This window comes from Ochotona princeps, chromosome 2, assembly GCF_030435755.1.
Source record: "Ochotona princeps isolate mOchPri1 chromosome 2, mOchPri1.hap1, whole genome shotgun sequence".
Classification (NCBI taxonomy): Eukaryota; Metazoa; Chordata; class Mammalia; order Lagomorpha; family Ochotonidae; genus Ochotona; species Ochotona princeps.
This window is the reverse complement of record NC_080833.1, coordinates 15,880,850-15,907,357: the sequence shown is the minus strand read 5'-3', so window position 1 is coordinate 15,907,357 and position 26,508 is coordinate 15,880,850. Positions and strand designations below refer to the sequence as shown.

The 26,508-nt window shown below is 56.8% G+C and overlaps 2 protein-coding genes across 4 annotated transcripts in view; both read right to left on the bottom strand.

The window, feature by feature from the left end:
• The window catches only part of C1QA (complement C1q A chain), a 280,199-nt gene that overhangs the window by 44,517 nt on the left and 209,174 nt on the right, over positions 1-26,508 (bottom strand). The window lies entirely within an intron of this gene.
• EPHB2 (EPH receptor B2) overlaps positions 5,462-26,508 on the bottom strand; it is a 163,648-nt gene continuing 142,601 nt past the window's right edge. Inside the window, exons 7-16 of one of the 3 annotated variants that reach the window (XM_058676615.1) lie at positions 20,710-20,872; positions 18,672-18,780; positions 17,970-18,037; positions 12,657-12,779; positions 11,871-12,118; positions 10,798-11,013; positions 9,284-9,433; positions 8,074-8,267; positions 6,714-6,869; positions 5,462-6,256 (exon numbers count right to left, since the gene is read on the bottom strand). In XM_058676615.1, coding sequence (XP_058532598.1) covers positions 6,148-6,256; positions 6,714-6,869; positions 8,074-8,267; positions 9,284-9,433; positions 10,798-11,013; positions 11,871-12,118; positions 12,657-12,779; positions 17,970-18,037; positions 18,672-18,780; positions 20,710-20,872 — 1,536 coding nt within the window. In that variant the 3' untranslated portion in view covers positions 5,462-6,147. The remainder of the gene's footprint in view (positions 6,257-6,713; positions 6,870-8,073; positions 8,268-9,283; positions 9,434-10,797; positions 11,014-11,870; positions 12,119-12,656; positions 12,780-17,969; positions 18,038-18,671; positions 18,781-20,709; positions 20,873-26,508) is intronic. The other 2 variants (XM_058676624.1, XM_058676633.1) reach the window with 2 other exon arrangements.

Below are 26,508 nucleotides of genomic sequence, written 5' to 3'. Positions count from 1 at the left end.
GACAAGGGGCAGCCGCCATGCCACATCTCTGAGGGAGTGAGAGTCCTAACTGGACCCATCTTGCAGAGTGGGGTGAGGATGAAGAAGACGCTGCATATAAAAAGGATGAGTGTGGCACCAGGCACACAGTTGGCACTCAGAACGTAGCAGCTACAATTGTGAATTGGGCTGGGCCCAGCCAGTTGGCCATTGCTGTTTTCTGGAGTTTTCCCAAGGGGTTGGTGGTGAGTGACTATCTCTGCCAGGTGCAGCTGCGATCAGCCACAGAGGCTTTGGCCTGGTGCCCCCTTGCCTGGCGGAGCAATTCCCTGTCTGTGGAAGGGGATGAAGCTTACTGAGCTCTGAGTTGTCCACAGCCACCTTCTCAGGCTGGCCTCCAAGCTTGGCAGGCAGTAGCTAAGACTGGAAGAGGGGAGGGTGTCCGCGTGTGGCTGTGGGAGCTGCAACCTGAGGGTCAGAGGAAAGGAAGGGGCTTGCAGCAGGACCCTACAGGTGCCCATGCGGATACTCTGGCTCCGGGGGTCTGCTTGGGGACAGTCTTCAGCAGGGATCTCCAAGACCTTGACTTGCAGCTCCTGGCACAGACTATGTCAGCAGGGCCTCCACGTGCTTCCTGAGGTCTCTGCCAGAGCTGATCAGCCAGCAGGTACTGTGGCTGGCATGCAAGCCTTGCCCAGCTGTGGCCCAGAGGCCTCCCCTCTGCCCGGGAGGGCCTGGTATGGGCAGTTTTGCCCCTGTCCCTGGGGCAGAGGCTCCATGTCACCTTGCTCAAGTCCATCTCAACTCCCACTCAAAGGAGGCGGTTTGTTCTTAGGCCGTCTTTTCAGCTGCCTCCTCTTACTTCGCCACCCTCTCTCTTTGTGCTTTTTATTTTTACTTTTTGAAAATTAAAACTGCCTGGGCTCTCAGGTTTGGGGGCCAGCAATGAGCCAGGGGTCTGGAAATTCCAAGAACTAACAGCGTCAAATCCTCAAGGGACGGAATCTTAAAAGCCTGAAATCTTTCCACTGGAATCTTCCAATGGGGGGGCTCTGCAACCTTAGACTCTTGGAATCTTCCACCCGTGGGCGGTGAGAATTCGGGACTCTTGCCATCTCAGCAGGGCCCTGGAGGGAACATGGCCTTGCCCTGACCCCCTCACAGGCCTCCTGGCCTCAGCCTGCGCCCAGACACTTTTCCTGCTGATGAGGCCTGCCCTCCTCCCCGCAACCTCATCCAGTTCAATGCGAAGCCACTCCCTGCTTGGCTTAGCTCACTGAGCCAGGCCCTGGTTCTTAGTCCTGGGGGGTGTGGGGCGGGATGGGTGTCTAGAGGGCTTCTGTGGGGGTCCCATCTGAAGTGTCAAGTTGCTGCTGCTTTTTGCCGTGTCAGCTTTCTTGCAGCAGCCTTAGTGCTATGAAGTTGAGCTCAGACAGGCTGTGGATGTGGGGCCTTAATGGCAGTCTGGTCCCAGAACATTCCTGAGGGACACCCCAAGTCCCCTCTGTAGGGGTTCTGCTAGCGTGAGGCATCCTGGCTGACATGCCCAGCGCTTCCAGGTCATGGCCAAAGCCTGATGGGGTGTCTGGAGGAAGCTTGGTGTTGGCTTCTGGGACTCAGAGTTATGGCATATGGCAATGCTGTACATGCATTTTTTCCCCCTTGCACCTGTTTTTCTTCTACCCTAAGCTCCATCTCCCCTGGGGCATGGCCTGAGGTTGCTCCCTCCCAGGGACCCAGGTCACCCCATGCCACTGGCAGTCTGACCTGGGTCTCCCCAAAGGGTAAAGGAGACCACTGCCCACCCGAGATTTGATGGCAGGGATCTGCAGGGGTCCTGGGCTGGTCTCTTCTGAGTTTTTCCAGAATGCACTGTTGAAAAGCATAGGACCCCAGGGACTTTCCAACATGCCTGGGACAGATGGGCTCCCTGGGAGCTGCCCATGCCCACCTCCCTGCAGGCCTGGCAGCAGGTGCTAACTTTCCTGTTCCTCATGTCCCCTGCCCCTGTGACCTGGAGGATGTGGGGCAGCCATTAGCCCAGTGAGGAAGCAGGGCCACTCCCAGGCTCTTCTACAAGTCAGTTCAGCCCCATGCTTGCCGCCCCAGCATTCTCTGCTGCACCATAGCTTGTGCCCGACCTGCCTGAACTTCCTCCTCCCCTCTTGCTGTGTTCCCTATTTCCTCTACTCTCTGGACCCATGTGGAATTGGCTCCTCCCTGTGCCATTCCACATGGCCACAGCACCTTGGGATGTCTTTTCTTCCCACTTCTGTCATTTTCAAGTCAGCCTCCTCCAAGAAGGCCTCCCATCTGAGCTATTCCTTCTTCGACCCACCAGCAGCAGAGACCAAGAGCTTCCTGTTATCTGTGAGTAGGCACTAGAAGCGGACAGACTGGGGCTCAGGGCCTGCCCTGCTCCCTCCAGCCACTTCACCCCTGACTGCTGTTTCCTGCCCCCAGCACTGAGGTGCACATAGCGTTTCACTTGCCTTACCCAGGCAGGGGAAGAGTCTCCCTAAATCTGTGCCCATGCTAGTAACTGCAGCAGACAGCCACAGGGTCAGGGCTACAGCCGGTCCCATGAGGATAGGGTCATCTCCTGGGGAAGTCTTGCACTACTGGGATCCTGGGAGAGCCCAGAGTAGCCAAGGGCCTGGCACTAGGGTGGGCAGTGGCCTGCAGCCTTCCTGTGCCCAGCGTGGTGATGAGCTGGGCAGGGTGAGTACCCCTTGGCCTTCTGGCCATGAGCCCCTAGACTGTGACAGAATGAGAAGCAACCAGTAAAGAATGGGGCAAGTTCAGGTGATGCCCTCTGAACCAGGGGCACTGCTGGCATTGGTAAACAGCCCTTGCTGTTGAGTCCCTGAGGCGTCCCCACAGAACCCTGCCATAACCACTATCTGTTCTGATTGGTCAGTTCACGTCTTCCCAGCTAATTAGCTTTGTAAATATCACCCTCTGGGAAGAGGCCGGCTGATTCCTGACAATAACCCCCCCAGTGGGGGCAGCAGGGACCAGGGTGGGTGGCACAGCTCTCTTCCCCAACCTGGCCCTGGCACAGCTCTGCCAGTCACGTCATCCCAGAGCAGCTGGCTCCATTTCCACGGTGCCCTGGTCTGTGTTGACGAGGGCAGCTTTCCTTCCTTAAGCACCAACTGTGCAAATGCAGCCGGAAACGCCTCTCCCACTGCTGGGCAGGTGGGGGCTGGCACTTGGGGAAGTGGCGCCAGGAAAGGATTAGTAACCAGGCAGCAACGGCTTGGGGCTGTGTGCCTGGGCGAGTGGGCAGCTTAAGTAGAAGGGGCTTGGCAGCGCAACCTGCCACTCCCTGCCGAGCAGCAACCAAGAGGTGGGGGTGGGGGCATTGCGCCTGTGGAGGGGAGGAGCGGCGCCTGCACCTGGGGACAGTCACAGTGTTGTCTGTCTGCTCCCTGGAAGGAGAGACAGAGGGTCTGGGGAGCACCCGTACTCTGGGAAGCAGGAATGTGGTGTCCAAGACCACCAAGGCCCTTGGGCTCCAGAGGATGGACAAGCAGACGCACTGGCCAGTGGAACCCAGCCTAGCGGCTTAGGACAGGAAGCCATCTGACAGGAAGCACCGATGCCAGCCCCTTGTGGGGGCCCCGGAGCAGCAGGGCAGGGGGTGGGCTGGGGAGACAGAGTTAATCTAAAGAGCATCAATGCAGCCAGAAGGTGACCTTGTGTGCTGGGACAGCTGCCACCCGTGCGGGCATCTTGGGGGCACAGAGGGCTGGCCAGTGGGCCCCTGATGGCCAGGCAATGGGAAGCCTGCCAGGGCCTTCCCTGTGGCTGGCCCTGCTGTCCCCCTAGGGAGCTGACACTCCTCTAATCCCTTCCTTCCCTTTGAGTGGCATCATGGCTCTGGGAACCAGGTGAGTGACAGACAACAGGCTGGCCTGGCTGGGCGCGCTCTGACCGCAGGCTCTTGAACCTGCTGGATCACTCCTCAGAGTCGGTCTTCTCGAGGCCCTGCGAGGGGGTGTCCCTGCCTCCTCCTTCTCCATCGGACCTCTGTGCACAGCGCAGTTTCCCCATGCACACGGAGATCTACTCACGATGGCAGTAGGAGCCCATTTGTCTAAAGCTGGCCGAGAGAAGGTGGCCATTCCTGACAGGTGGGCAAGCGGATACTCCAGGAACACCCCCTGACCTCTGACTGTCACAGTCCATCCTCACAGCTCCCCTTTCTGCTGGGCCTGGTGTGTGGTGTACACCCAGTCAGCTCCCTTCTTCTGATGCAGTGGCTTACCTGGACACCCAGGGCATCGGATGCCAGGGTCCAGCTCACTTTTGTTGCCTGTGCCTTTGAAGGGTCACATGCAGTTCTGCTGTCCTTCAAGTGTCTGCTTGGTCCTAGGCCTTCTAGAATCCTGGGAGGACGTGATGGACCACCCAGCACGCCCCAAGGGGACCAGGCTCTCTCTTGGAATGCACAGAGGACAGGGGCCGTTTTATAACTAAAGCGTTTATTTCCGTTCCGCTCACTAACCGATTGTTCCGCTCAGGTGCCTGCCTTGGCCCACAGGACAGAATCTGTGGCCGGACCTCTTGGCTGATGGTTTCGCCCAAACCCCCAGACCTGGGCGAAGGCCTGGAGGTGGCAGAGAAATCACACACATCCCCTCGCAGGGAAGAGAAAGAGCACGGCCTGCCTGGGCCCCAGGAGCGCCCTCTGCAGGGCGGGGCTATCACAGTGAATGAGCAGGGTCCTGGCCTCTGGTGCAGCCCAGTTTCCAGTCCCAGCAGCAACACTGGGCTTTGGCCATCTCCGGGCACCCAGGAACCTCGAAGGGGCCTATTTGCCTGGGAAGTACTGGATCAACTGGGGTGGGTGGAGAGTAGCCCCACAACCCACTTCCTGCTCAATCTGTCGCTTTCAAAAATAGTCCTGGGGTGGTAGGGGGAGTGTGGGAGGGGAGATGGCTGCTCCCCCACCTTGGCGCCTCCCCCTCCCCACTGAAATCTCTCTGGAGTCTCTGGATGGCCAGATGGTCCTGTGGTGGTTGGCTTTGGTGAGGCCTGGCAGCAGGTGGGAAGTGAGAAGGATGTCAATGAAAACCGTATAAAAAATCCAGAAATGTGCATATAAAATCTCGCCCTTGGTGTATTGCCTAAGTCAGTACGCAGAAAGCACCTTCTTCTTGGAGAAGGATTAAGTCCTCCAAAGGTAGGAAATGTCAAAGTGTCATTTCATTAAAAAAAAAAATCCAACAAACAACCCCCCCAACCAAAACCACCCGTGACCAAAATTCCCTCCCCCTCCCCCCAAGTCCACGAGTTGCTCTCAACAAACCCAGTCGCTGGAGCAGCCCTCCTCGGTGGCAGTCGTAGCTGACGGCAGTGCCTGCAGCATCGGGCCTTGGCTGGGGGTGCCCTGGAGACCGGGCTGTGTGCAGGAGCTGCAGACGTGGGGGAGGGTCATCTCCAGCAAGGCCGCCCCTTTCTCAGGCGTCTGGGGCTCTCCCTGATCCAGGCGAACGGACGGAAGCCCCCACTTCAGCCCCATGAACTGGCAGGAGAAATGGTCTCTCACTGGAGTTCCCCAACTCTTCTTCAAAGACAGACCAGTTTTCTGTCTGCCCAGTGGCAGCAGGCATGGAGTTTTCCAAAGCGGGGGCCCAGGGTGGCCGTCTGTCCGCCTGCCCCGTGGGCCCGGCACTCGGCTCTGGCTTGAGCAGCCTGAGGACAGGAGAGGGGGCAGTCCCCCAGCTCTCCTCTTCTTCACCTCTGATCCACGCCTCTAGCCTGACCACCTTCCTCCCAGAGCGCGACGGAGAGAAGCTGCTGTTGGTGTCTGGCTGGACAAACTGCCTGGATCTCCCAGGCCGCCGTGATTTGCTCCAAGATCGGCCATTGCTTTCTTCATGAGAATCCTTTTTTAAAAAATGGTCCTTGTGTCTCCCGCCCCCTCCCAGGATCTATTTTTTTCTTTTGCTATTTTTTTCCCCTATTCCCTTATTTCCGTCGTCTGAGTGGTTTGTGTTCTCGGGGACGCCTCGTGGCTGCAGTGCTGCTTGGTCCTTCCTGTTGCCGGCGGCCTCCTGGCAGGTGGCTGACCCTGCAGTGGACGGAGCGCCAGGGGGGCCAGCATGTGGGGCAGAGGGGGCGGGGTCTGTAGGAACAGGTGCGACGAGGCGGTGACCGTCAGACCTCCACAGACTGAATCTGGTTCATCTGGGCCCGCATCACTTGGATGCTGTTGAGGATTTTTTTCTGGTGGCCGGCCAGTGTGACACCCACCCGTAGAATGTCCCTTTGGGAAAGAAGCACGCTTGTCAGGGTTGTGGAGAGAGGGGGGCGGGGGGCGGGGCTCCCTCAGGCAGGTTTGGGATAAGAGAGCAGGGTTGGGCTGCAGGGGCTGCGGGATTGGAAGAGCACTGGACAGACTTGGGGTGCCCAAGTGCCCTCTCCCCTCTGCCCTGGGTATGGGACAGGAGTGTGTATTTTCAAGGCACCAATTCCTGCCAACTCCTCAGCCTCCTACTAAAGCCCCAATTCACACAGGAACAGACAGAAGCCGAGGGACATGTTGGGATTTGCCTATGGTCACCCATCCAAGAGTCACAGCGATGTAGCATTGTCTCTCCAGAGTTGGCCATCTGACCCCTTGGTCCCCACCCTCTCTACGGGGACACTGCCTGTCCCTCGCCCTCCAGGGCTCCCTGCTCACTGGCCAAGGGAGTGGGCATCTGGAGGCAATGGACACTTACTCCATCATCATCTGAGACACGACGTCGAAGGAGGTGAAGCCGGCATTGGCGAAGCTCTCCTTGTACTGCCCCATCTTGATGGCCTCCAGCCACTCGTCCACCGTGTTAAAGCTGCTGTAGTCGGGGACTGTGCGGTCCAGCAGCGGCAGGTTGATCCTGGGGTGGGTGGGAGGGTGGGTGACAGGGATGGTCAGGGCCTCTGTCCTCCGAGGAGTGAGGGGGTGTGCACAGACATACCTGCGGGCGGTCACGCATGCACACTTGCAGACCACTGTGTGATCGTAGTGGGCAAGTACGTGTGGGCAGGACTTAAGGCTGGAGCGGCCTCTGCTGGGCCCTTGGGAACAAGGGCAGGAGGTACTTCTCTAATGGTTCTAATTTCCAAGAGACAGGATTCCAGCGAGGGTCACTCTGCCCGTCTCTTCCTGCCCCTGCCCCAAGGGCTGCTCTCCGTCCTGCTCTGCTACAGGAGGGCTGCAGCCCCAGAGCCCAGGGAAACAGGGGGTATGAGTGGCAATGATGTCCCTACTGGCCAGGAGTGAAATGATTCCCCTGTTGTCAAAAGCTCAGAGTGGCTTCAGCCAGAGAGCAAGCCAGGAGGGGGCTGACACAGAGCACGCAGGGAGTGACAAGTAGAGGCAGCGTGCAGGTCTCAGTGGAGGAAGGACCGTGACCCAAACAGTCTGGGAGCAGTGAGGCCGGCAGCTTTAAGCCACACAGCTGGAATTGCCTTGGACAGCTGGTGATTGCAGACTTGAGGAGTGAGAAGGTACAGGGCCAGCTTGGAGGTGGGAGTGGCAACTGCCCAGGGTGGGCAGTGGTGAATGGTGGCCCGATGGAGCATGCCCCAGGACCCTGGGGAGATGGAATGCTCCAGGGAGTCTGTGGCAACATTTCCTACATGGAGTCAGGCTCTCTGGCCTGGAGACGCTTACCTCAGCGTGGGGACACACGCGTGTGGGGTGTGAGATTCTGAGTGGGCTGTGTGTGCAGGGACCTGTGGCTGTGGGGAGCTGTGAGATGCTGTGCTTGTCTGTGTGTGAGGAAGCCCAAGTGTTTGTATCTAATTGTGTGTCCTCTGTGTGTGTAGGTGCAGAATGTCAATGAGAGGCTCCAGGGCGAGTGTGAGGGGAGTGATGGGCTGCCAGTCAGCTGCTGTCCTCTGTGACCATTCTTCAAAAGGCATTTTCCCTGCCACCTACAAGGGCACACACCTCTGATGCTCCGTGTTCCATACCCCCAAGCTGGGAAGATGCCAACCACCACTGCTCTTATCTGTTCCCAGCCCTGGTTGCAGCAGAGGACACCAGCCAGAATCAGGAGGCAGCCATGGCCCAGCCGGAGCAGGGCAGGGCCGTACCCGGAGGAGAGGGGTGCCATGGCTTTGAGGCTGTTGGGATTGCGGATCATCTTGTCTAGCGTGTTGACGATCTGGCCGAACTTGGGCCGGTGGTTGCGGTCCTTCTGCCAGCAATCCAGCATGAGCTGGTGCAGGGCACTCGGGCAGTCCATGGGTGCTGGTAGCCGGTAGTCCTGCTCGATGGCATTGATCACCTGGGGACAACATGGGGATAAGGGCGGGGGTGGTGACCTCAGTGCGCTCCTGGGCCTGAGCATGCTGGCCGTCATGGCCACTACTTCCCCTTCCTGGAGGGGACCCCAGAGCTGGGCCTGCCATGGTTTCCCACCACTGAGCTGGCAGCTGGGTGCTCTGCCAATGTTAGGGATTCAGCACCCTGACCACAACCTCTCCTAGGGCCTGCCCTGCTGGCCCGTCTGTGTCAACTCCACAGCTATGCCCTCTTTCCCCTCTGTGACCCCAACCCCCTCCTGGCCCCTGCTGGGTTCCAGCATGGCCGCATCTTCTGCACCTGTGCCATCCATTGCCGGTTCCAGGGGTGAGATGTTTCCTATAGCACAGCCTGGAGCCTGGCTGGTGCTTCCTCCCATGCGTCAGGGAGAGCAGCTCAGATACCCCTGGGGATCTGACCTTGTCCTCCTTCTCTAAGGAGCTTCTGTGGCTCTTCCTGCTGGTGCTTTTGCACATGAAAACCCTTGGGCTGGCATTCACATAGCACAGACCCTCACCTCCGTTCACGGCCAGCTTTCCTCCCCTGACTCCACAACACACCTCCTCCTATCCCACCCCTGGGCCTTTGCACAGGCTGCCCTCTCCACCTGGGAGTCCTCATTTCCACCAGTTCTTTTCCCACTGGAGTCCCACCAAAGACTTCCTGGCTGATGCTGCCCACGCTGCCCTGACTTCAAGGCCCACAGACGGAGCTCTAGACCTGTGTGCCTGACCACAGAGCTCTTGATGACTGCCCCTAGGCCCCTGAATCATCGTGCCTCCCAGCTACATGGTGAACATGTAGCAGGTCACAGGCGCTTTTCCTACTGCCCCCACCCCCACCCAGGGGATGCAGGTCCTGGGCACCCATACACCTCAGCTGACCTTGGCCTGGGGACAGCTCCGGCAGACTGTGGATCTCAACAGCCTTGACTCCTATGCCCCAGGGTGACAGAAGGTCATGAGGAACCCCTCCCCCCCAATCCCCATGGAGACTCACATCCTGGTTGGTCATGTCCCAGTAGGGCCGCTCCCCGTAGGACATCACTTCCCACATTACGATACCGTAGCTCCACACGTCGCTGGCTGAGGTGAACTTCCGGTACTGGATAGCTTCTGGGGCCGTCCAGCGGATGGGGATCTTCCCACCCTGGGGGACAGCAAGAGTTGGCCAGTGGGTGGGAGGCTGACCTGGGTGACCTCTTCTCTCGACAGTTCCCAGCCTGGTGGCTGGGCTGCAGCACTCTCAGGAGGCAGCTCTCCACTTCCCACCCTCCATGTGCTTCTGACCACAGGACATTTGCACATGCTGTCCTACTCATTCTGCTACCTAGACCCCTCCTCCTTCACATCCATGTGGCCCCCAAAAGCCTTTCCCTCATGTCCAAAGAAGTCCTCTCTCTTCTTCATCCCACTGCTGCCTTCTACCTGTCACAGGCACCTGTTCCCCAGCACAGCCCTCAATGGACTTACCTGCTACACTGGCTACACTGGCATCAGCCAGAGCTCTTTGAGGGCAGACCTGTATCTTACTCCTTAAGCTACAGACTCTTTCTGGGGGTAGGCATTGTGGTGTAATGGGTTAGGCTGCTACCTACATTGCTGGCAGCCCATATGGGTGCTGGTTCAAACTCCAGCTGCTCCATTTCCAACCCAGCTTCCTGCTAATGCACCTGGGAAAGCAATGGAGGATGGCCCAAGTGCTGGGGACCCTGCACTCATGTGGGAGACCCAGAAGAAGCTCCTGGCTTTAGCCTGACAGCCCCAACTGTTGGGGCTATTTGGGGAGTGTATCAGCTGTTGGAAGGCCTGTCTCTCCCTTCCTCTGAAATTCTGCCTTTCAAATAATAAAAAAAGTAAGCCCTAAAACAAACAAACAAACAAACAAACAAACAGACTTTTGGGGGCCAGCATTGTGGCACATCAGGTGCCTATACTTCATATGGGCTCTGGTTTGTGTCCCAGAGGTTCCATTTCTGATCCATCTCCCTGCTAAAGTGCCTGGGAAAGCAGCAGAGGATGGTCAACAAGCTTGGACCCCTTGGGTCTCTGCATTCATGTAGGAGGCTGGGATGAAGCTCTTGGCTCTTGGCTTCAGCCTGCCTCAGTGCCAGCCATGGCAACCATTTGAGGAGTGAACCAGCACATGGAAGATCTCTCTCCCTCTCCCTGTAACTGTCTTTTGCTGTCTTTTGAATAAATGAATCTTGAAAAACAAAACAAAACAAAACATATCAACAACCCTAGCTGCTCACAGGAGCAAGTCCCAAGGTTGGGCATTTCTAGGGCGTCTCCTCGGAGCTGCGCACTGCCTTTTCCCGTGTTCTAGTCACACAGCATGGCCATGTGCTCAGGGCCTCGGCTCAGGCGCTGCCCCTGCACCAGGCCTTCACCTGCCTGCAGTGCCATCCCACCCATCTGGGAGCTGAAGGAAGGCAGGACGTGTGGGTGCCAGGGCCTGGCGTTGGGCATGAGCAGGCAGGACTGGCACCGTGTTCCCCAGCTCCAACTTACCAGCGCACTGGTGTAGGTGGGGTCTGATGTGTCATCCTCTAGGAAGCGTGAGAGCCCAAAGTCAGACACTTTGCACACTAAGTTGCTGTTCACGAGGATGTTGCGGGCGGCCAGGTCGCGGTGCACATAGTTCATGTCTGCCAGGTACTTCATGCCTGCCGCGATGCCCCGCAGCATGCCCACCAGCTGGATGACTGTGAACTGCCCATCGTTTTGCTTCAGGAGTGAAAAAGACACGGTGTCGGTGCGAGGAGGGCAGGTGTGGGAGCTCTGGAGAGCTGGAGCAGGTCCCTGCTGCCCTGGCCCCAGGCTCCCTGGGGTGGGTGTAGGGAGGACTCGGATGCTGTAGAACCTGAGAGAGGCTGACTGTGGGGTGGGTGGGAAACTCATGGGCTTGAGAGCAGGTGGATGTGGCTTTACCCTGGCCCTACCCGTCTTGGCAGGGCAACTTGGGACATGTATTAGAACCTCATGGGCATAAGCCATTCTCACTTCCTAGGGCTGTTCTGAGTTAAGCAAAATGGTACATGGAAGAGGCCAGGCACCGAGTAGGCACTTTATGGGTGTTTGTGGCACAGCTATTAGCCCGATGGTGCTGCTGAGCAGAACCCTTTGCTGTGCTCTCTGGGAGGTGGGGGCAGGCCAGAAACTCCCCTCTGTTGGTCTTGCGCTCTGGACTCTGCCTGGTGCTGGGCGACTCTAAAATCTGGTGAAAACTCTGGTGGAGGGCTCAACACACCTGGTGCTAGTCTAGGCTTTCACCTTGACCCTCCGGGAGTCCCGTCTACCACTCTTCGGAGCTTGCTTCTCTGCGCAGCACAAGAAGGGTGGCTGAGAGTGTGCAGGAAGCAGGGCTCAGGCTGTGATCTGGCTCTGATCAATTGGGCAACCATACTGAGAAGGACGCTGGGATTACACCTGGGCTTCATGGGAGGCGGCGCTGGAATTGACTAGCAATGCCTGCCACGGGCCAGGGTTTGGAAAGTCACAGTCTGGAAGCTGTTCTGATCTAGGGTTCTCCCAGGACCCTCTAGGTACCCCATCCTGGGCCCAGCACCCCTGGCTTCCCGTACCCGGAGGAAGGAGTCCAGGGAGCCGTTCTCCATGAACTCTGTGATGATCATTACAGGTGTGCTCTTGGTGACCACACCCTCCAGGTGGATGACGTTGGGGTGATCAAACTGGCCCATGATGGAGGCCTCACTCAGGAAGTCCCGCCGCTGCTTCTCTGTGTAGCCTGACTTGAGTGTCTTGATGGCCACGAAGATCTCCCTCTTGCCGGGCAGCTTCAAGTGACCACTGCAGACCTCTCCAAATTCCCCTGGGATGGACATGGGGAGAGAGAGAGGTGGAAAGTCATCTGCCAGGGGGCAGGGTTCCTGTCACCTGTGTTCCTGTCCCCTCCTCATTGGATAATGTACCCTCTCAGACACAGAGTCTTAAGACAACGTGGAGGGCCCAGTCCTCAAATCCATCAGGGTGTCTTCATGGTATTTGGCTGGGCCTTGGGGGAGGGCTAGGGGGAGCCTGGGAGGGGGCGAGGTGGCAGTGTATAGCAACCTGGGATGGGCAGGAGATAAAGGACACAGCACTGGACAGAGAATCCCAAGGATTGGTTTTCAGCCCAATTCAATCAGTGATTTGCTGTGTAAGCTCCTTCCCAGCCCCATGCCTCAGTTTCCCCTTTTTCAGTTGGTGAGGTGGCTTTAGCAGATGACCCACTTACACAGCCCTTATTCCTTGGGCATTTTGAACCTTCAGGTCTTGGAGGGTCCTCTGTCCCTTTGCCCCAAGAGTACACACATGTTGGGGTGATCTCCCTGCCCACGGTGGCAGTTTGTAGGGTAGCAGCCACCTACCTGCTCCAATCACCTGCTCGATTTTGACGCAGGAGATGTCGATTTCCTTGGCAAATTCCCGCACTGCCTCGTTGGGATCCTCATAAGTGAATGGGTCAATGTAGATCTTCATGCCTGGGGTCACTGTGGGACAAGACAGGCCCGGTCACACAGACTGACTCATCTTGAGTCACACGGAAAAGCAGAAGTCTGTCCTTCCGTGGAGGGAAAGAAGCCTCCATGTAGCCCCTGGAAGAACTGGGCAACCTTCCCCCCATCTCCCCTGCCCTCCCCTGTGGGTCACTCGCCCTCCCTGGGTCTCCCTGAGCCAGAAGGGTTAAGAGGAACAGACAGAAGAGGGGGGACGTTGATTCTGATTGGGAGTAGCTTTCTGGAGTAGCCCGAATGTCAGGATGGACTGGCAAAGCCTGTTATGGGTGTGAGCCTGGAAGGACCAAAGGACACGCAGGCTGCAGGCCTCAGGATGGAGAATCAGGGGGTGCAAGCCAAGGAAGCAGGGGTCCAAAGGAAGAAGGAACAACACAGAAAGGGGGAGCAGTGGAAACGTTGCTGTTTGAGACCCTAGTATTCCACAGGGGAGTGCCTGGCTCTGAGTCAAGGCTCCACTTCTTTTTTTTTTTTTTTTAAAGATTTATTTTTATTACAGTCAGATATATACAGAGAGGAGGAGAGACAGAGAGGAAGATATTCCATCCAATGATTCACTCCCCAAGTGAGCCGCAACGGGCCGATGCGCGCTGATCTGAAGCCAGGAACCAGGAACCTCTTCCAGGTCTCCCACGCGGGTGCAGTGTCCCAAATCCTTGGGCCGTTCTCAACTGGATCCCAGGCCACAAGCAGGGAGCTGGATGGGAAGTGGAGCTGCCAGGATTAGAAACGGCGTCCATATGGGATCCCGGGGCGTTCAAGGTGAGGACTTTAGCCGCTAGGCCACGCCGCCGGGCCCAAGGCTCCACTTCTGAACCGGTTTTCTGCTTACGCACATCCTGGGAGGGCACTCAAGTACTTGGGCCTCTGGCATCCACAAGAGAGAATCAGACAGACCGAGTTCCAGGCTCTTGGCTTCAGCCTGGTACAGCTCTGTCAGTTGCTGGTGTCTGGGGAGTGAACCAGTGACTAGAAGACCTCTCTGGCTTTTAAATATGATTTTAAAAAATACAGACAGAACAAGCAACTACTAAGGACCCCTCCTCCCCACCACTTGCCCAGGAGCCTCTCCTAACTGTCCAGCCCACTCAGGTCTGAGTACCTACAGCTGCTGGGACTGCCTCCTGGGCCCAGCAGCCAGGCCAAAACCTTCCTGGATCCTGATTCCCTCCTGAGATCAGTGAGAGGCTAGACACTAGGCACATGGATTCGATCCTCGACCTGATGTAGACCTCTGTTCTTTGATGCAAGAGACAAAAAGCTGACCAGGACATCCAAAATCCAATTTGGATGTATCACCAAGCAGGATTCTCTGAAGTGAGGGACAGCTGATCTTCCCACAGCCGCCTCCCAGGTAACTGACCCTTCTGCTGCCTGGATTTGCTGGCTCCTCCCAGCCCAGGCCAGACTTGGGCTCCCGCAGCTCCCTGCTCACGTCAACCACTGCTTCAGCAGCTGCGTCTCTGGGAAGGAGTGGCCCTAGGAGCTCGAAGCTGGAATTTCTGGGTCTCTCTGAGACTTGGTCGAGAGGTGAGTAAGGCCAGCAACCTTGCTCAGCTGTGTGACCTTGGAGCTGTTAAGTTGACCATGCCCAGCCTCTGTTTCTGATATTCCAGCAAGGGGAGGAGGTTGCCATGACAACCCAAGACCTCAGGCCCGGGGAAAACACCGAGGGCTCCAATGTAGCAGTTGAAGCTTCTAACTGGTCTGCTGCTTGCTTTGTAAATCAAGTTTTATCGGAACACAGCCATGCTCACTCCTGTCCCTGTGGTTACTTTCATGCTGTAAGGCGGAGCTGAGCAGCTGTAGCAGAGGCGAGTGCTCCACAAAGCCTACAGTAAATACTGTCAGGGGTGGCATGTGGCACAGCATGGAAGTCGCTGCTCGGGACACGCACATCCCATACTGACAAAGTTCACCTCTGCTTCCAGTCCAGCTTCCTGGGGATGTGCACCCTGGAAGACAGCAGTGATGGCTCAGGACTTGGGTCCCTGCCACCCATGGGGGAATAGCTCCTGGTTTTAGCCTGGCCAAGCCTCATGTCCTGCACATTTGAGCAGTGAATGGGGGATTGAATCTCTTACTGATTACAAAACCACCACCCTGGCTCTGAAAGCTTGTGTTTAAACCATCTGATCTTAGGACATGAAATGACCCTGGGGGCTGTCCAGTGCTATGGACACCACTTGGGATGCCAAGTGCCTGGTTCAAGTTCTGGCTTGGCTCCTGGCTCAGCTCTGGCTACTGTGCACCCTGGGAGGAGGCAGAAGATAATGGTTAAGTACTTGAGTTCCTGTCACCCAGGAGGGCGACCCAGGCTGAGTTCTGCTCTCCTGGCTCTGGGGGTTTGTGAACATTTGGGAATGGAAAATTTCCATCTTTCTCTGTCACTCTTCCAAAAAGTAAAAAGAAGTAAATGTTTGAAAAAGGAAAGATGGCCACCTGTCACGGGTGGGGTCCATCAAGTGGGTGTCTGTGTGGCCCTTGGGGTCAGGGGTCCCTCTGGGGTTTGTGAGCCGAGGCTTGTCAGCCCTGGGACCCTGGGACCCTGGGACCATGGGCTTAAGGAGGCAAGCTTGGTGAGGCCCTGAGACAGAAGGCGCTGTTGTTCTTTTAGAAGGAGTTCATGCTCCTTATCAAGGCCAAAAATTATGGGAATAAACATTGTCAAAGATAAAATCTGCTCCCAAGTATGGGCGTGCGGGCGTCTGGGTTTTCCCTTGCTGTGCAGTGCACACTTGAGGTGGGCATGTGATCAGAGCCCACAAGCCACCTTGCAGGGGTCTGGGACCCCCAGAGGGGCTGAGAAGCTCAGCCGAGACGGCGCGTGCCTGCAGCAGAGGGCCTACAACAGACGCTCAGTGTCTGCAGAGCTGCGTCCAGATGAAGACAGAATGATGACAGCAGCTGTCACTCTGGAGCCCTGTCTGTGTCCCACACTGTGCCAGGTCCCCAAAACGCAGCATCCCGTAGCCTCCTTCCAGTAACTTGGAGGAAAGGTCCCATAATCCCCATTTCACACATGGGGAAACAGCTGCTCGGAGAGGCTAAGTTATCTGGCCCAAGCTACACAGCCAGCAACTGGCCCACTCAGGACCTGAACCCAGGACCAGTCCTCCTAGCTCCCATGTGCGTGGCCTCCTGCGTGATGCCTAACCAGGAGCTGGCTGCTCCTCCTCCTGGGAATTCAGCCATGACTTTTTTCCCTCTCTCCCCCTGCGACACCCTCTGCTCTTCCCCTAACTGCTGAATGTAAATCTGGGAGGCTGAATGAGAGACTGAGAATACTCTTACTAACTGGTTCATTCTTTCAGTCCTCAGTAGCTGGGGCTGAGCCAGGCCAATGCCAGGGGATGCCCCACATGGTGGCAGGGATGTGACCACACGAGCCATCACCACCTTCTACCGCCCAGGGTCTGCAGGGGTAAGGAGGTGCAATCACCAGAGGCCAGGGCCAGAGCCAGGAACGAAACCCAGGCTCTTGGAGCTGGCTGGGCCCATGCCCACTGCTTCTCCTCTGTGAAAGCTGCCTGTGTCCCCCTCATGGGAGAGCAGTACCTCCTCCTGGACCCTGCAACCCTGTCTCTACACCCATTCTATGGCTCTGGTGTCTGGTGGCTTTCCTTATCTTGTACCAGGGTTCCCAGGCATGACAGTGCGCATTATTCTTCCCCCTCTTTCTGGAACATTCTGTCACCTGTGGGAGCTGGCTTTACCTTCTCCCCCTGAGGTCAGGGGCCATGTCTGTTTTGTTCACAATGCCTGGGACGCAGTGGGTGCTTGACAGGTACCAACTGAGTGGCTGCTGGCATTACCCACTCATGTATGTACCTCCTTCCCTTTCCCACTTGGTTGGAGTCATGAATGCCCTGAATATTTGACAATAGGGCCCAGTGGCCAAATCCTGGCCTTGAATGCCCCGGGATCCCATACGGGTGCTGATTTACGTTCCAACTGCTCCACATCCCACCAAGCTCCTTGCTTGTGGCCTGGGAAAGCACCAGGGTCCCAAAGCCTTGGGACTCTGCCCCCGTGTACAAGACCAGCAGGAGGCTCCTGGCTTTAGATCAGCTCAGCTCTGGCCATTGCAGTCACTTGGGGGAGTGAACCAGTAGACAGAAGACCTTTCTCTATGTCTCTCCTTCTCTCTGTAAATCTGCCTTTCCAATAAGAGTAAATAAACCTTAAAAAAAAAAAAAAAAAGAATTTGACAAAAGCCACGACTCTGCTTCTTGAAAATCATTCCCTTATGTGTGTGCGCCCCTCCCTAGTGCATGTATAATTTTGGGGTGCTGCCAGCTAACTCCAGGGACCTTTACTGTTAGACTGTTGGCTGTGGACCACATATGTGAAATGGTTTGTAATAGATGTTCAAAAAACACCCAGGACACACCTTCCCTTGTCTGAGGGACATTGCTGAGTTCTTGATCCATTTCCTTCTGCTAACTATCCTACCAGGTATACACTATCACTGGGCCACCCAACTGGCTCTGGCCTACAAAGATCATCTCGCTTTAGGGCCTGACGGGGATTATTGGAAATGACCCCAACTAGGCCGCAGTGCCCACTGGTATGTTTGGCATACCAGTTTGGCATCAAGAGAGGGTGGCACAGACACTCAGCCTGGCCTGATGTGAGATGGGACAGTGGAGAAGATGGGGCCCCGGTCAAGCCACTGGAACAGGGATGGGGGATCTGCTGTGCCCTGGGAGAGCTGTGGGGAGGAAGGGGCCTTCCTGGGCCGGAGTCTGGGGTCCCTGTCATCTCACTCAGACCCTCAATTCCCTCATCACTGGTACATTCTGCACCATGCACCTGTACTTCCTCCATGCTGGGTGCCCTGTGGGGCCGGGCATACAGAGGATCGTGGCAGGCATGGCCTGTGTCTGATTGGGTCCTGGCCAGGCGACGGGGGGGGGGGGGGGAGATGGAAGCTGCTGACCCCCACAGTACAGCAAGCGCGTGCACAGACAAGGCCTGGAACCCTGGGGGCAGGGGCAGGCAGGTGGTGTATCCCTGATGGGGCCCAGGGAAAGGCAGGGGAGGCACGGGGGGTGGGGGTGGGGGGGACTCCAGGCAGAAGAGCCAGCAGGTGCCAAGGCCAGGAGGCTGGCATGGCTATTCCATGGCAGGTGGGAAAGTACATCCTGTGGGGTGAGTACATACTGTGGCCACTGGTGTAGTGCTGCAGCTTGTCCGTGTACTCCGAGTCGGCACGTTCAAACCCCCGTCTTCTGGAACAAGAGTAAAGGGCTGGAGCCATCTGCAGGTGCCCAGGGAGCTGGGAGCCACAGTAGGTGCCAGGCAGAGGGTGGACAGGCCTTTCCAGAGGCCTCCCTGCATGCCCAGCTTTGGTCCCTACACCCCCATCCCACCTCAAGTGCAGATTCGTTCTTCCCAGCTCCTCTCTGGCTAAGCCCCTTCCAGGTGCAGAGTCAGCTTCCAGCTGTGGCCCCTGGCCCGGGGTCCAGCCTATCCTACACAGTGGGGACCTCTTTAAGGAGGAGCCTCTGCTCGCCTAAGGCTCATGGGGGCGGGGAAGTGGTCCCAGCCTCCCGCCTTGCTAGCTGCTGGTGACACCATCTGCCCTTCTCCCTGTCTGAGCCCCCCATGTCTCCAGGAGCTCAGCTGGGCTCCTGCGCAAGTGCAGAAGGTGGGGCAACTGCACCTTCCCAACCACCAGCCGCCCAGCCCTGAGATGCTGCCGTCTCAACCGCGTCTACAGTTCAAGTGCTCAAGTGGCTGCAGTGGACCAGCCCCTGGATGTCCAAGCCACAGGAGGGGCAGCTGATGGTGGCCTTTAGGCGGTGGCAGTAGAGCATTGATTCGAGCAGCCAGGTTGGCATCAGACGGGGGTCCCCCACGCACCTGTTGCAGACAATGGCAATGACAACCACGGCGATGAGGAAGACCAGGCCGGCAGCTGAGGACCCGATGATGAGGGGCAGCTTCTCCTGGATGCTTGTTTGGTACTCGGCTGGGGAGAGAGCATGGTGGACACTGTCACCTCTGCTGGTCTCCTGGGATGTCCCCTGGTTCTGCTCCTGCTCCTGACAGAGCACCTGTCCCATGCATGTCACCCACACACATGTCACTTGGGACACATCTGTGAGCTGTTGCAGCTCAACTTGTCATCTTTAAAATAGGAAAGATAGTATCTACAGCCGGACATTGACATGGAAATCAACTAGAACAGCTGATTCACGGAGAGGCAGGTCAGAGTCAGGGGGGCAGGGAGACTCCCTGGGTTTGAACCCCAAAGGGACCACTTACTGTCAGGGTGAAACTCAGTATTGGGTTTCAGTGCCTTGCTTTTCCCAGCTGTGAAAAGGGATAACAGTAGCTCCCAGCTTGGCCAGCTGTTGCATAAAGTCCTCAGGACCTGAGTTCCCTGCTAATGTAGCTGAGGAAGGTCTTAAATGCTAGGGCCCTTGCCACCGCTGTGGGAGGTGGAGTTCCAGGCTCCTGGTTTTGGCCTGGACCAGCCTGAGCCACATTATCTGTGTGTGTGTGTGTGTGTGTGTGTGTGTGTGTGTGTGTGTGCAGAGAGGGTGGGGGTGGCAAAGCAGCAGATGGAAGATCTCTGTGTGAGTGTGCACGCGTACCCGCACGTGTTTGTCTCTTCAAATAAATAAACAAATCTTAAAGATGTTTGTTTTGGTGCAAAACATTTTGAAATCCACACATATGGGACTCTTGAAAAAACTATGTGGAAATGTAGGGCATGATAAAAACAATGTGTGGACTTGGACTATAGGGGAAGGGGACCATAATAAATTTCTCGTTTTAATTCCACTTTCTACCAGCGTCTTGGTGGCCTCTCCCTCTTATGTGTCTCCTATTCTGTTTGAGTGTTGCATTAATCCTGCGATAGACTTCCCGTGACTACCCACGTGTGATTCCACGCGTGGGGCAGAGTCCCGCAGGGAGCCCAGGGCCGCCTGGCCCAAGGCCAGGGACTCGGAGTGCTCAGGTGCACTTCGTATTGGCCTGGCTGAGAAAACACCAGGTTCCTTCTCAATGCCTTGAACTCCTTCAGCACTTGAAATTCTCATGTCCCTCCCCAACAAGAACAGGAGCATAGGAGGCAGGGTTGAGGCCAGCTCTGGGTCCTCAGTACTGACATGTGGCCCAGCACATGCAGGGCCCTTCAGTGTATACTGGGTAAAGAAGTGAGTGAAGGATCGAGTTGCCCAGGCCCCAGTCTGTGACACTCACCCCCCCAAGAAAGAGATCTGAGTGCTGAAGAAAAAAGGGGACCTCCTGGAGGAGGTGGGTGATCTAGGAGCCCTCGGAGGAGAGCTCTGTGGGAAGATGACAATGTGAGGTTCTGAGTGCCCTGGAAATGTTCAGCTGGACAAAGGCCCAGACACCGGGAAGGGCTCTGGAGTCGGGATGCCAAAGCCCCCCCGCCCCCAGAGCCTGGCTGGCTGCTGGTGGAGTGTCGAGGCTCATGGCAATGGCAGCTGGTGACAGCTAGCTGTGCAAGGGACCTGGTGCCAGCCCTGAGCAGGATCCTCAGCCTGATGCCTAACAACGAAGAGGATGAGGACAGCACGGTGGTTATCGCCCCATTTCTGGACAAGAAAACTGAGGGTCAGAAGTGAAGTGACTTGTTTACTGCCTCGGGGCGCCAAATCCACATCAGAACCCCAGTTTTCCTGGCACCCCACCTCACCCGGCTTACACTGTACTGATCAGAATGGGAATGATGCTTTTAAGACCTGCAGTCCTAGATGCAGAACACACATCACCCTCAGGCCACAACCTGCCATGTCCCCGCCTGGGGCAGACAAGACTACTCCATCGCTATGCGGCTTCTGCCCACTGCACTCAGACAGGATTTGCAAACTCCTGCTCTCAAATGCAATGCAAAGCCTGCCCTCACCCCTCGCACCCAGCTCACCTTCTGTCATGGTCTGGAAATACATCTTGCCACTGTAGCGCCCATAGCCTGCCACGGTGCGAGCCCGCACCTGGAAGACATAGATGGCGCCGGCTTTGAGGCTCTGCACCGTGACCGTGTTGGTGGGGCTTTTTATGGCTGTGGCGTTGAACTCACTGAGCTCCTGCCAAGGAACAGAGAAGACGGTTAGAGATACCGGCCGTCAGATCCGCGCCTGCGCCTCCTGCCACTTCCCGCCCTACCCGGGACAGAAGGGCATGTTCACAGCTTTTGCTTTTGGCTTGGCAATACCGCCCATAAAAGTGGATGGAGCGCAAGTCCCTGCCTGCCGGTGTTGGATTTAGCCTCGGGACTTGCTCTGGCCACCAGACGCAGTGCAAGCCGAGGAGGTCCGTGTGTTGTTGGGCTTGGCTGGGGGTGTATGCTCGTGCCATCTGCCACAAGATGGGGCTTGCCTTGGGTAACAGCCCGTTGCAGAACAAAAAACAAAAAACAAACAAACAAATAAAAAAAAAACCACCTGGAGACCTTGCCCCCCACCCCCTTCCCAGACTGAACAAGGCCCCATGAGCTGACCCACGATCATAAACCCACAAAGCAAGCGAAACAGCCCTGGTTTAGGGTGACTGATGGTGGCGCATGCATCATGTGGCTCATGTATAGACCCTGGAGGCTGGGCTGGTGTGTGAGCAGGGAGAGGCTCGCTGGGCTAAATGGAGGGATTTCTTCTTGGTCCAGCACATTTGGGTAAGAGCAGAGGAAAGCCCAGAGAGGGCAAATGACATTCAAGGCCACAGTAGCAGGTGGTGGCAGCAGCTGCCAGGCTTTTGCCTGGTTGGGGGGCTGTCAAGGGAGGTGGAGGGATGTCCCCTAAAAAGTGAGGGCTGTGGGTGGGGCTAGAGCAGGGAGCCCGTCCCCTGGGTCACAGTTGGGGAGGCAGGGACGGCTCGTGGTAGGGATAGGGCACCAGCAGATAGGAAGGCCCCTTCCTGTCCTCTCTTCCAGGAGAGAGGGGACGTCTCCACCCGTTCTCCATCCCCTCCTCCGCTGGACATGACTCTGTTCTCTGGGCCCAAACATGTGTTGTTAGTGCTGGAGTACGGGGTTCCTGTCTCGCTCCTTTGTCCTGGGCTCATGGCGAATGGGGCAGGGTGCTGTGCTTCATCGCTTGCCCCAGGCACAAAGTCCTGTGACAGAGTCCTTTCCCAGCACCTACGGGGGAAGGTCGACTTCTTGACTGGCATTCTAGACCCTTCAGAGCTGTCTCGGCCAATGGATCTTGCCACACCCCCAGGGTCCTCTTAGGCTCTGGCTGTTCCCAACTACTTCTTTCTTCCCTGAGAAGCCTACCAGATCTAGCATCCCTAGCTGCTTTTCCACTGACTGCTCTGATATACATGTCTGTCTTCTCTAGTGGCTGCTGGCACTGAGCACATAGTAGGTGCTTACTACTAACAATAATCAATGAACGAATAATTAAAGCGATCCACAAACGCAGAGCTGCAGTACCAGAAACAGCCACTGGGTGCCGCTGTCCAACATGGCATCTGCTCAGGCTTGCAAAAAGGGGTTGGGTGATACAGGCAGGGTGGGTGCCCACTTAGAGATGCTGGAGGTGTCAAGTTCTCCGGCACCGGAAGCAGATGAGAGGAAACTGCGGGTGTCTCAGGAGGAACCAACCCGAGCAGATCCGTCCCCTGAAGCACGAGATAGAGCCCAGGACTGGGAAACTGCTTCAAATCCCAGCTGAGCGGCTTTGTGGCCTTGGGCTGCTGGTGAAGGTAAAATTGGATCCGGTAGTGCCTCGCACATGGCGGATGCTGCCTTATCTCTCTGAAGTGCCTGGGTGTGATCAGGGAGTGACACCAGTAGGTGCTGGGAAGAAATGCTGTGTGAAATGCGCTAGCTCCTAGTTGCAGGCTTCAGCCTGAGACCCAGAGGTGGTGAGGCATGCAAGGGGTGTGCATCCTAAACCCTCTGAATTTCAGTTTTCTCCTCTCTGATGGGTTCACACCCAGAAGATGGTTGTAAAAATTCAACAAGAAGGTATGCGTTAGGTTTTTGATTCCGCCCTCTAGCTCACGTGAGGACTTCACACATGGATGAAGTGCTGTTGCCCCACGGCGTGCAGGAAGTCCTCCCATGGTTTAACAGATGGGCGCATCTATACACTGGCCCTCTCCAGGCCGCTTGAGGCATGAAGGCACCCTCTGCCCTGCTTGCTTCCAGCCCCTCCTGCCAGCAGGTTCTTCTACTCATGTCTGTTTCCTAGATGTTTTTACTGCATAAACATTGAAATCCAGGGTTGCTGCTGTGGCACAGCAGGTTCAGACACCACCTGTCATGCTGGCGTCACATATGAGTCCTGGTTCGAGTCCCAGATGCTCCACTTCCCATCCAGCTCCCTGCTGTTGCACCTGGGAAAGCAGCAGAGGATGGTCCAAGGGTTTGGACTCCAGCTACCTAAGCAGGAGACCCAGACAGAGATCCTGGCTCCTGGCTTCAGCCTGGCTGTTGCAATAATTTGTGGAGTGAACCAGAAGATGGAACAGTTCTTTTTTTCAAACAAGTAGACATATCTTCAAGAAAATATTGAAATTCCTGTGGCCCATAAGGACCAACAGGGACAACCCCCTCCTGGAGCTCCAAAGAGACGAGCATGGCCTGCCCCAGTGAGGCTGGGGACAGCTGCCAAACAGACCACCTCCCCGGGACACCGGAAGTGATGGAAACATCCAGCATCGGGGCTATCACGCGGCCAACCCATTCATCAGCAGGCATCCACAGGCTGCTGGCAGAATGGCTGTCAGCTTCAGGCAGGTGGGGAAGATCCCACAGGAGCTGGGGCCAGAGGCCAAACATGGTGCCCACTGGAGGTGGAGGGGCCCTTTAGGACCACACAGAACATTCAGGGAGGAACCCTACAGCAGGTGGCGGGGGGATTCCCAAGTGCTGGGCAGGGGCAAGCTCTGGACTTGGCAGATGTGAAGCTGCTCAAGCAGGATGTCTCTCCCCAGAGGCAGAGGTGGTGACTGAGCAGGGAGCGTGGCGGCAGAAGCCGCACCTGTGCCTCCTGCCCTTCCACTGCCGTCCCCACCCCGTGGCCCGCAGGCCCACTGCCCTGCTGTGCTCTTCTTGGCCCCGTGCGCTCCATTGGACTCTGCCAGTCTGGCCAGCTGTCCCTCAGTACACTCTCCAATGTCTTCTAAGAGATCATATCTCGACTGGCCTCTGGCCCCAGCCAGCTCCACATCTACCCTGGGGGAAGGCACCCCATGCCCAGAACCAGCCATGGTGGGTCCCTGGTTCCAACCCAGGGGTTTACAGTCTTGTCTGCACCTGTCAGCTTTGCACCGTTACTGTCACCAAGCCTCCCCATCCAGCCACCATTGCTGTTTCTTGATTATCCCACAGAAGCCTCGCACAAGGTCTCCTCCATGTTTCCAGGCCCCTCTGCCATCCCTGACAACACACAGCAAGCTACGGTGATCCGAGACAGATCGCATCAGACCAGAACCTTCTCATTACACTTGAAATCACACCCAGCCTCCCCAGAGACCTACCTCCACTGGCCCCGGTTCCCCTGCAGCCTCCCCTGGAGGTCTCCCGCTCACTTGTGCTGCTCCGGCCACACTCCCTTCTGCCTGCCTGCATACAGAATGTGGCCGGCATGTTGCTGCCCCAGGGCCTTCGAGCATGCTGCTCCTGCTGCCTGGGATGACTGTTCGCATCATGTGTCTGGCTGGTGAACTCCTCCCATCTTTCAAGGCTCGGCTCAAAGGTCACCCAGAGCAGGCTGCCCTTCCCCCGCCAGGACCAAGGGCTTCTCCTGGGTGTCCTGGGGTGTGTGTGGAGGAGCTTGCTGGCCCTTCTCTTGGCTGGTATTGAATCGGTTTCCCTGGCTACTTCTTCTGTCTCTGGGTCCAGCCCAAAGCTGGTGACAGCAAAAGTCCAATGACCCCCATGAGCAACTGTCACATGGTCCCCTCTCTGTAGCCCAGGGCCTGGTAGAAGGCCCTACAAAAGTAGGGTCCCCTCTCCCAGCAGCCAGACCTCCGGTTGCTGTCCCCAAAACCCTACCTCTCTTGTCTGTGTCTAAGCTCCTGGTTTTACCACCTCCCAACAGTTGTCTCGGAAGTGTCTCTGGGAAATAACTGGGAGGCAGGAGGCCCAGGCACGAGGCCACATGCCTGCCCGGCCGCCAGGCCCCAAGTGCCATTGGACAAGTCACATGTTTCTCTGTGCCTTAGTTTCCCCTCCCATTCAGTTATGAGAGTGAGAGCAGGGAGGGCCATGCCTTAGCACATCATGAGCACCCAGGACCTGTGAGCTGGTGGTCACCCAGCTGCCGTAGAACCTGCTGGTCCAGGCCCCCTGCGCAGGGGCCTGGAGATGCTCCGGCTGCAGTGGAAAGTAGGCCAGAGCCGTGTTCTGGTTCACACCCCCAGCAGCCTCCCAGGCCTGCCAGCTGCGGCAGGAAATGGGTCGCAGGCAGAACGCGCATCGGGATTCCTCATTTCCGCTCCCGTCTTCAGGGACAAACGCATTCAGTTTCGCTTAATCACAAAGCTTCTTAATTAGGTTTTTTTTTTTTTTTCCTTTTTGGAATTCTGAATTACTGAGGCTCTGTCTGCTGGATGGTGGGAATGCTGGCTCTGGCAGGGCCTGGGGAGTCCTGAACTGGAACCACTGGCTCCTATCAGGGTGCCCAGTGAGGGCAGGGCCACTGCCTGCACATCACACACTGCGCTGGCCTGCATGGCTGTGCTTCCTCGAGCCACCAGCACATGCTGCTCAAGCCCCTGCTGTGTGCTGGGCCACAGTGAAGACAGTGAAAGGCTCCCCCCATGGAGCTCAGAATGGAAGGAGCAAGTAACCCCATTCATGGCGGTGCCAGGTGGGAGAAAGGTTGCCTGCCCTGGTCAAGGCAGTGAGGGAGGGCTTCTCTGAGGAGGTGATGTTTCAGTTGTGATTTTTTAAGATCTAGTTATTTATTTGAAAGGCAGCGTGAATGAGAGAGTGAGAGAGGTTTTGCATCTACTAGCTCAGCCTCCAAATGGCTGCAATAACCCAGGCGAGAGCCAAGAGGAACCCCCATAATCAGGTCACCCACAAGGATGGCAGAGGCCCAAGGATGAGGTCATCAACTGCTGCTTTCCCAGGCATATTAGCAAGAAATTGGACTTGAGGTAGAGCGTCAGAACCGGCAATCTGCTATGGGCTGCTGGCATCATAACACTGGTCCCAATCTGTGATTTTTAATTAATTAATCAATTAGAGAAAGAGATGATTCCTTCATTCACTGCCAAAATGTCTGCTGTGGTCCTGGTCCTGGGCTGGGCTGGGCCAGAGGGTGAAGTTAGGAGCCCAGTCCAGGTGGGTGGCTATTGTTGCTACCTTCTCGGGTCTGCGTTAGCAGGCAGCTGGAGTCAGGGGCCAGGAACTGAAGCCAGGCACTTGGCTGTGGGACTTGGGCACCCCGATTGGTGTCTTCAACACCAGGCCAAAGCCTGACCCTGGGCAGAGATGAATTGGAGCTGCCTAGATGGAGGGAGAGGTGGGGGTGGGGAGGAGTCCAGTCACCGGCCAGCCAGACCCCACCTTCACTCCTTCATTCCCATGCTGGCTGTTCCCAGCTTGGGGCTGAGCCAAGCTAGGGCTTAGTGGGGGAAGACACAGGCACCTGATACCAGTTCTCTGTGTTTCTAGAGATGGGCAGAGTCCACGGAAGAAGACATCCCACACCCCCCCACCCCGGAGCAAGTGACACCTGTCTGGGACCCCACAGATTCTGACAAG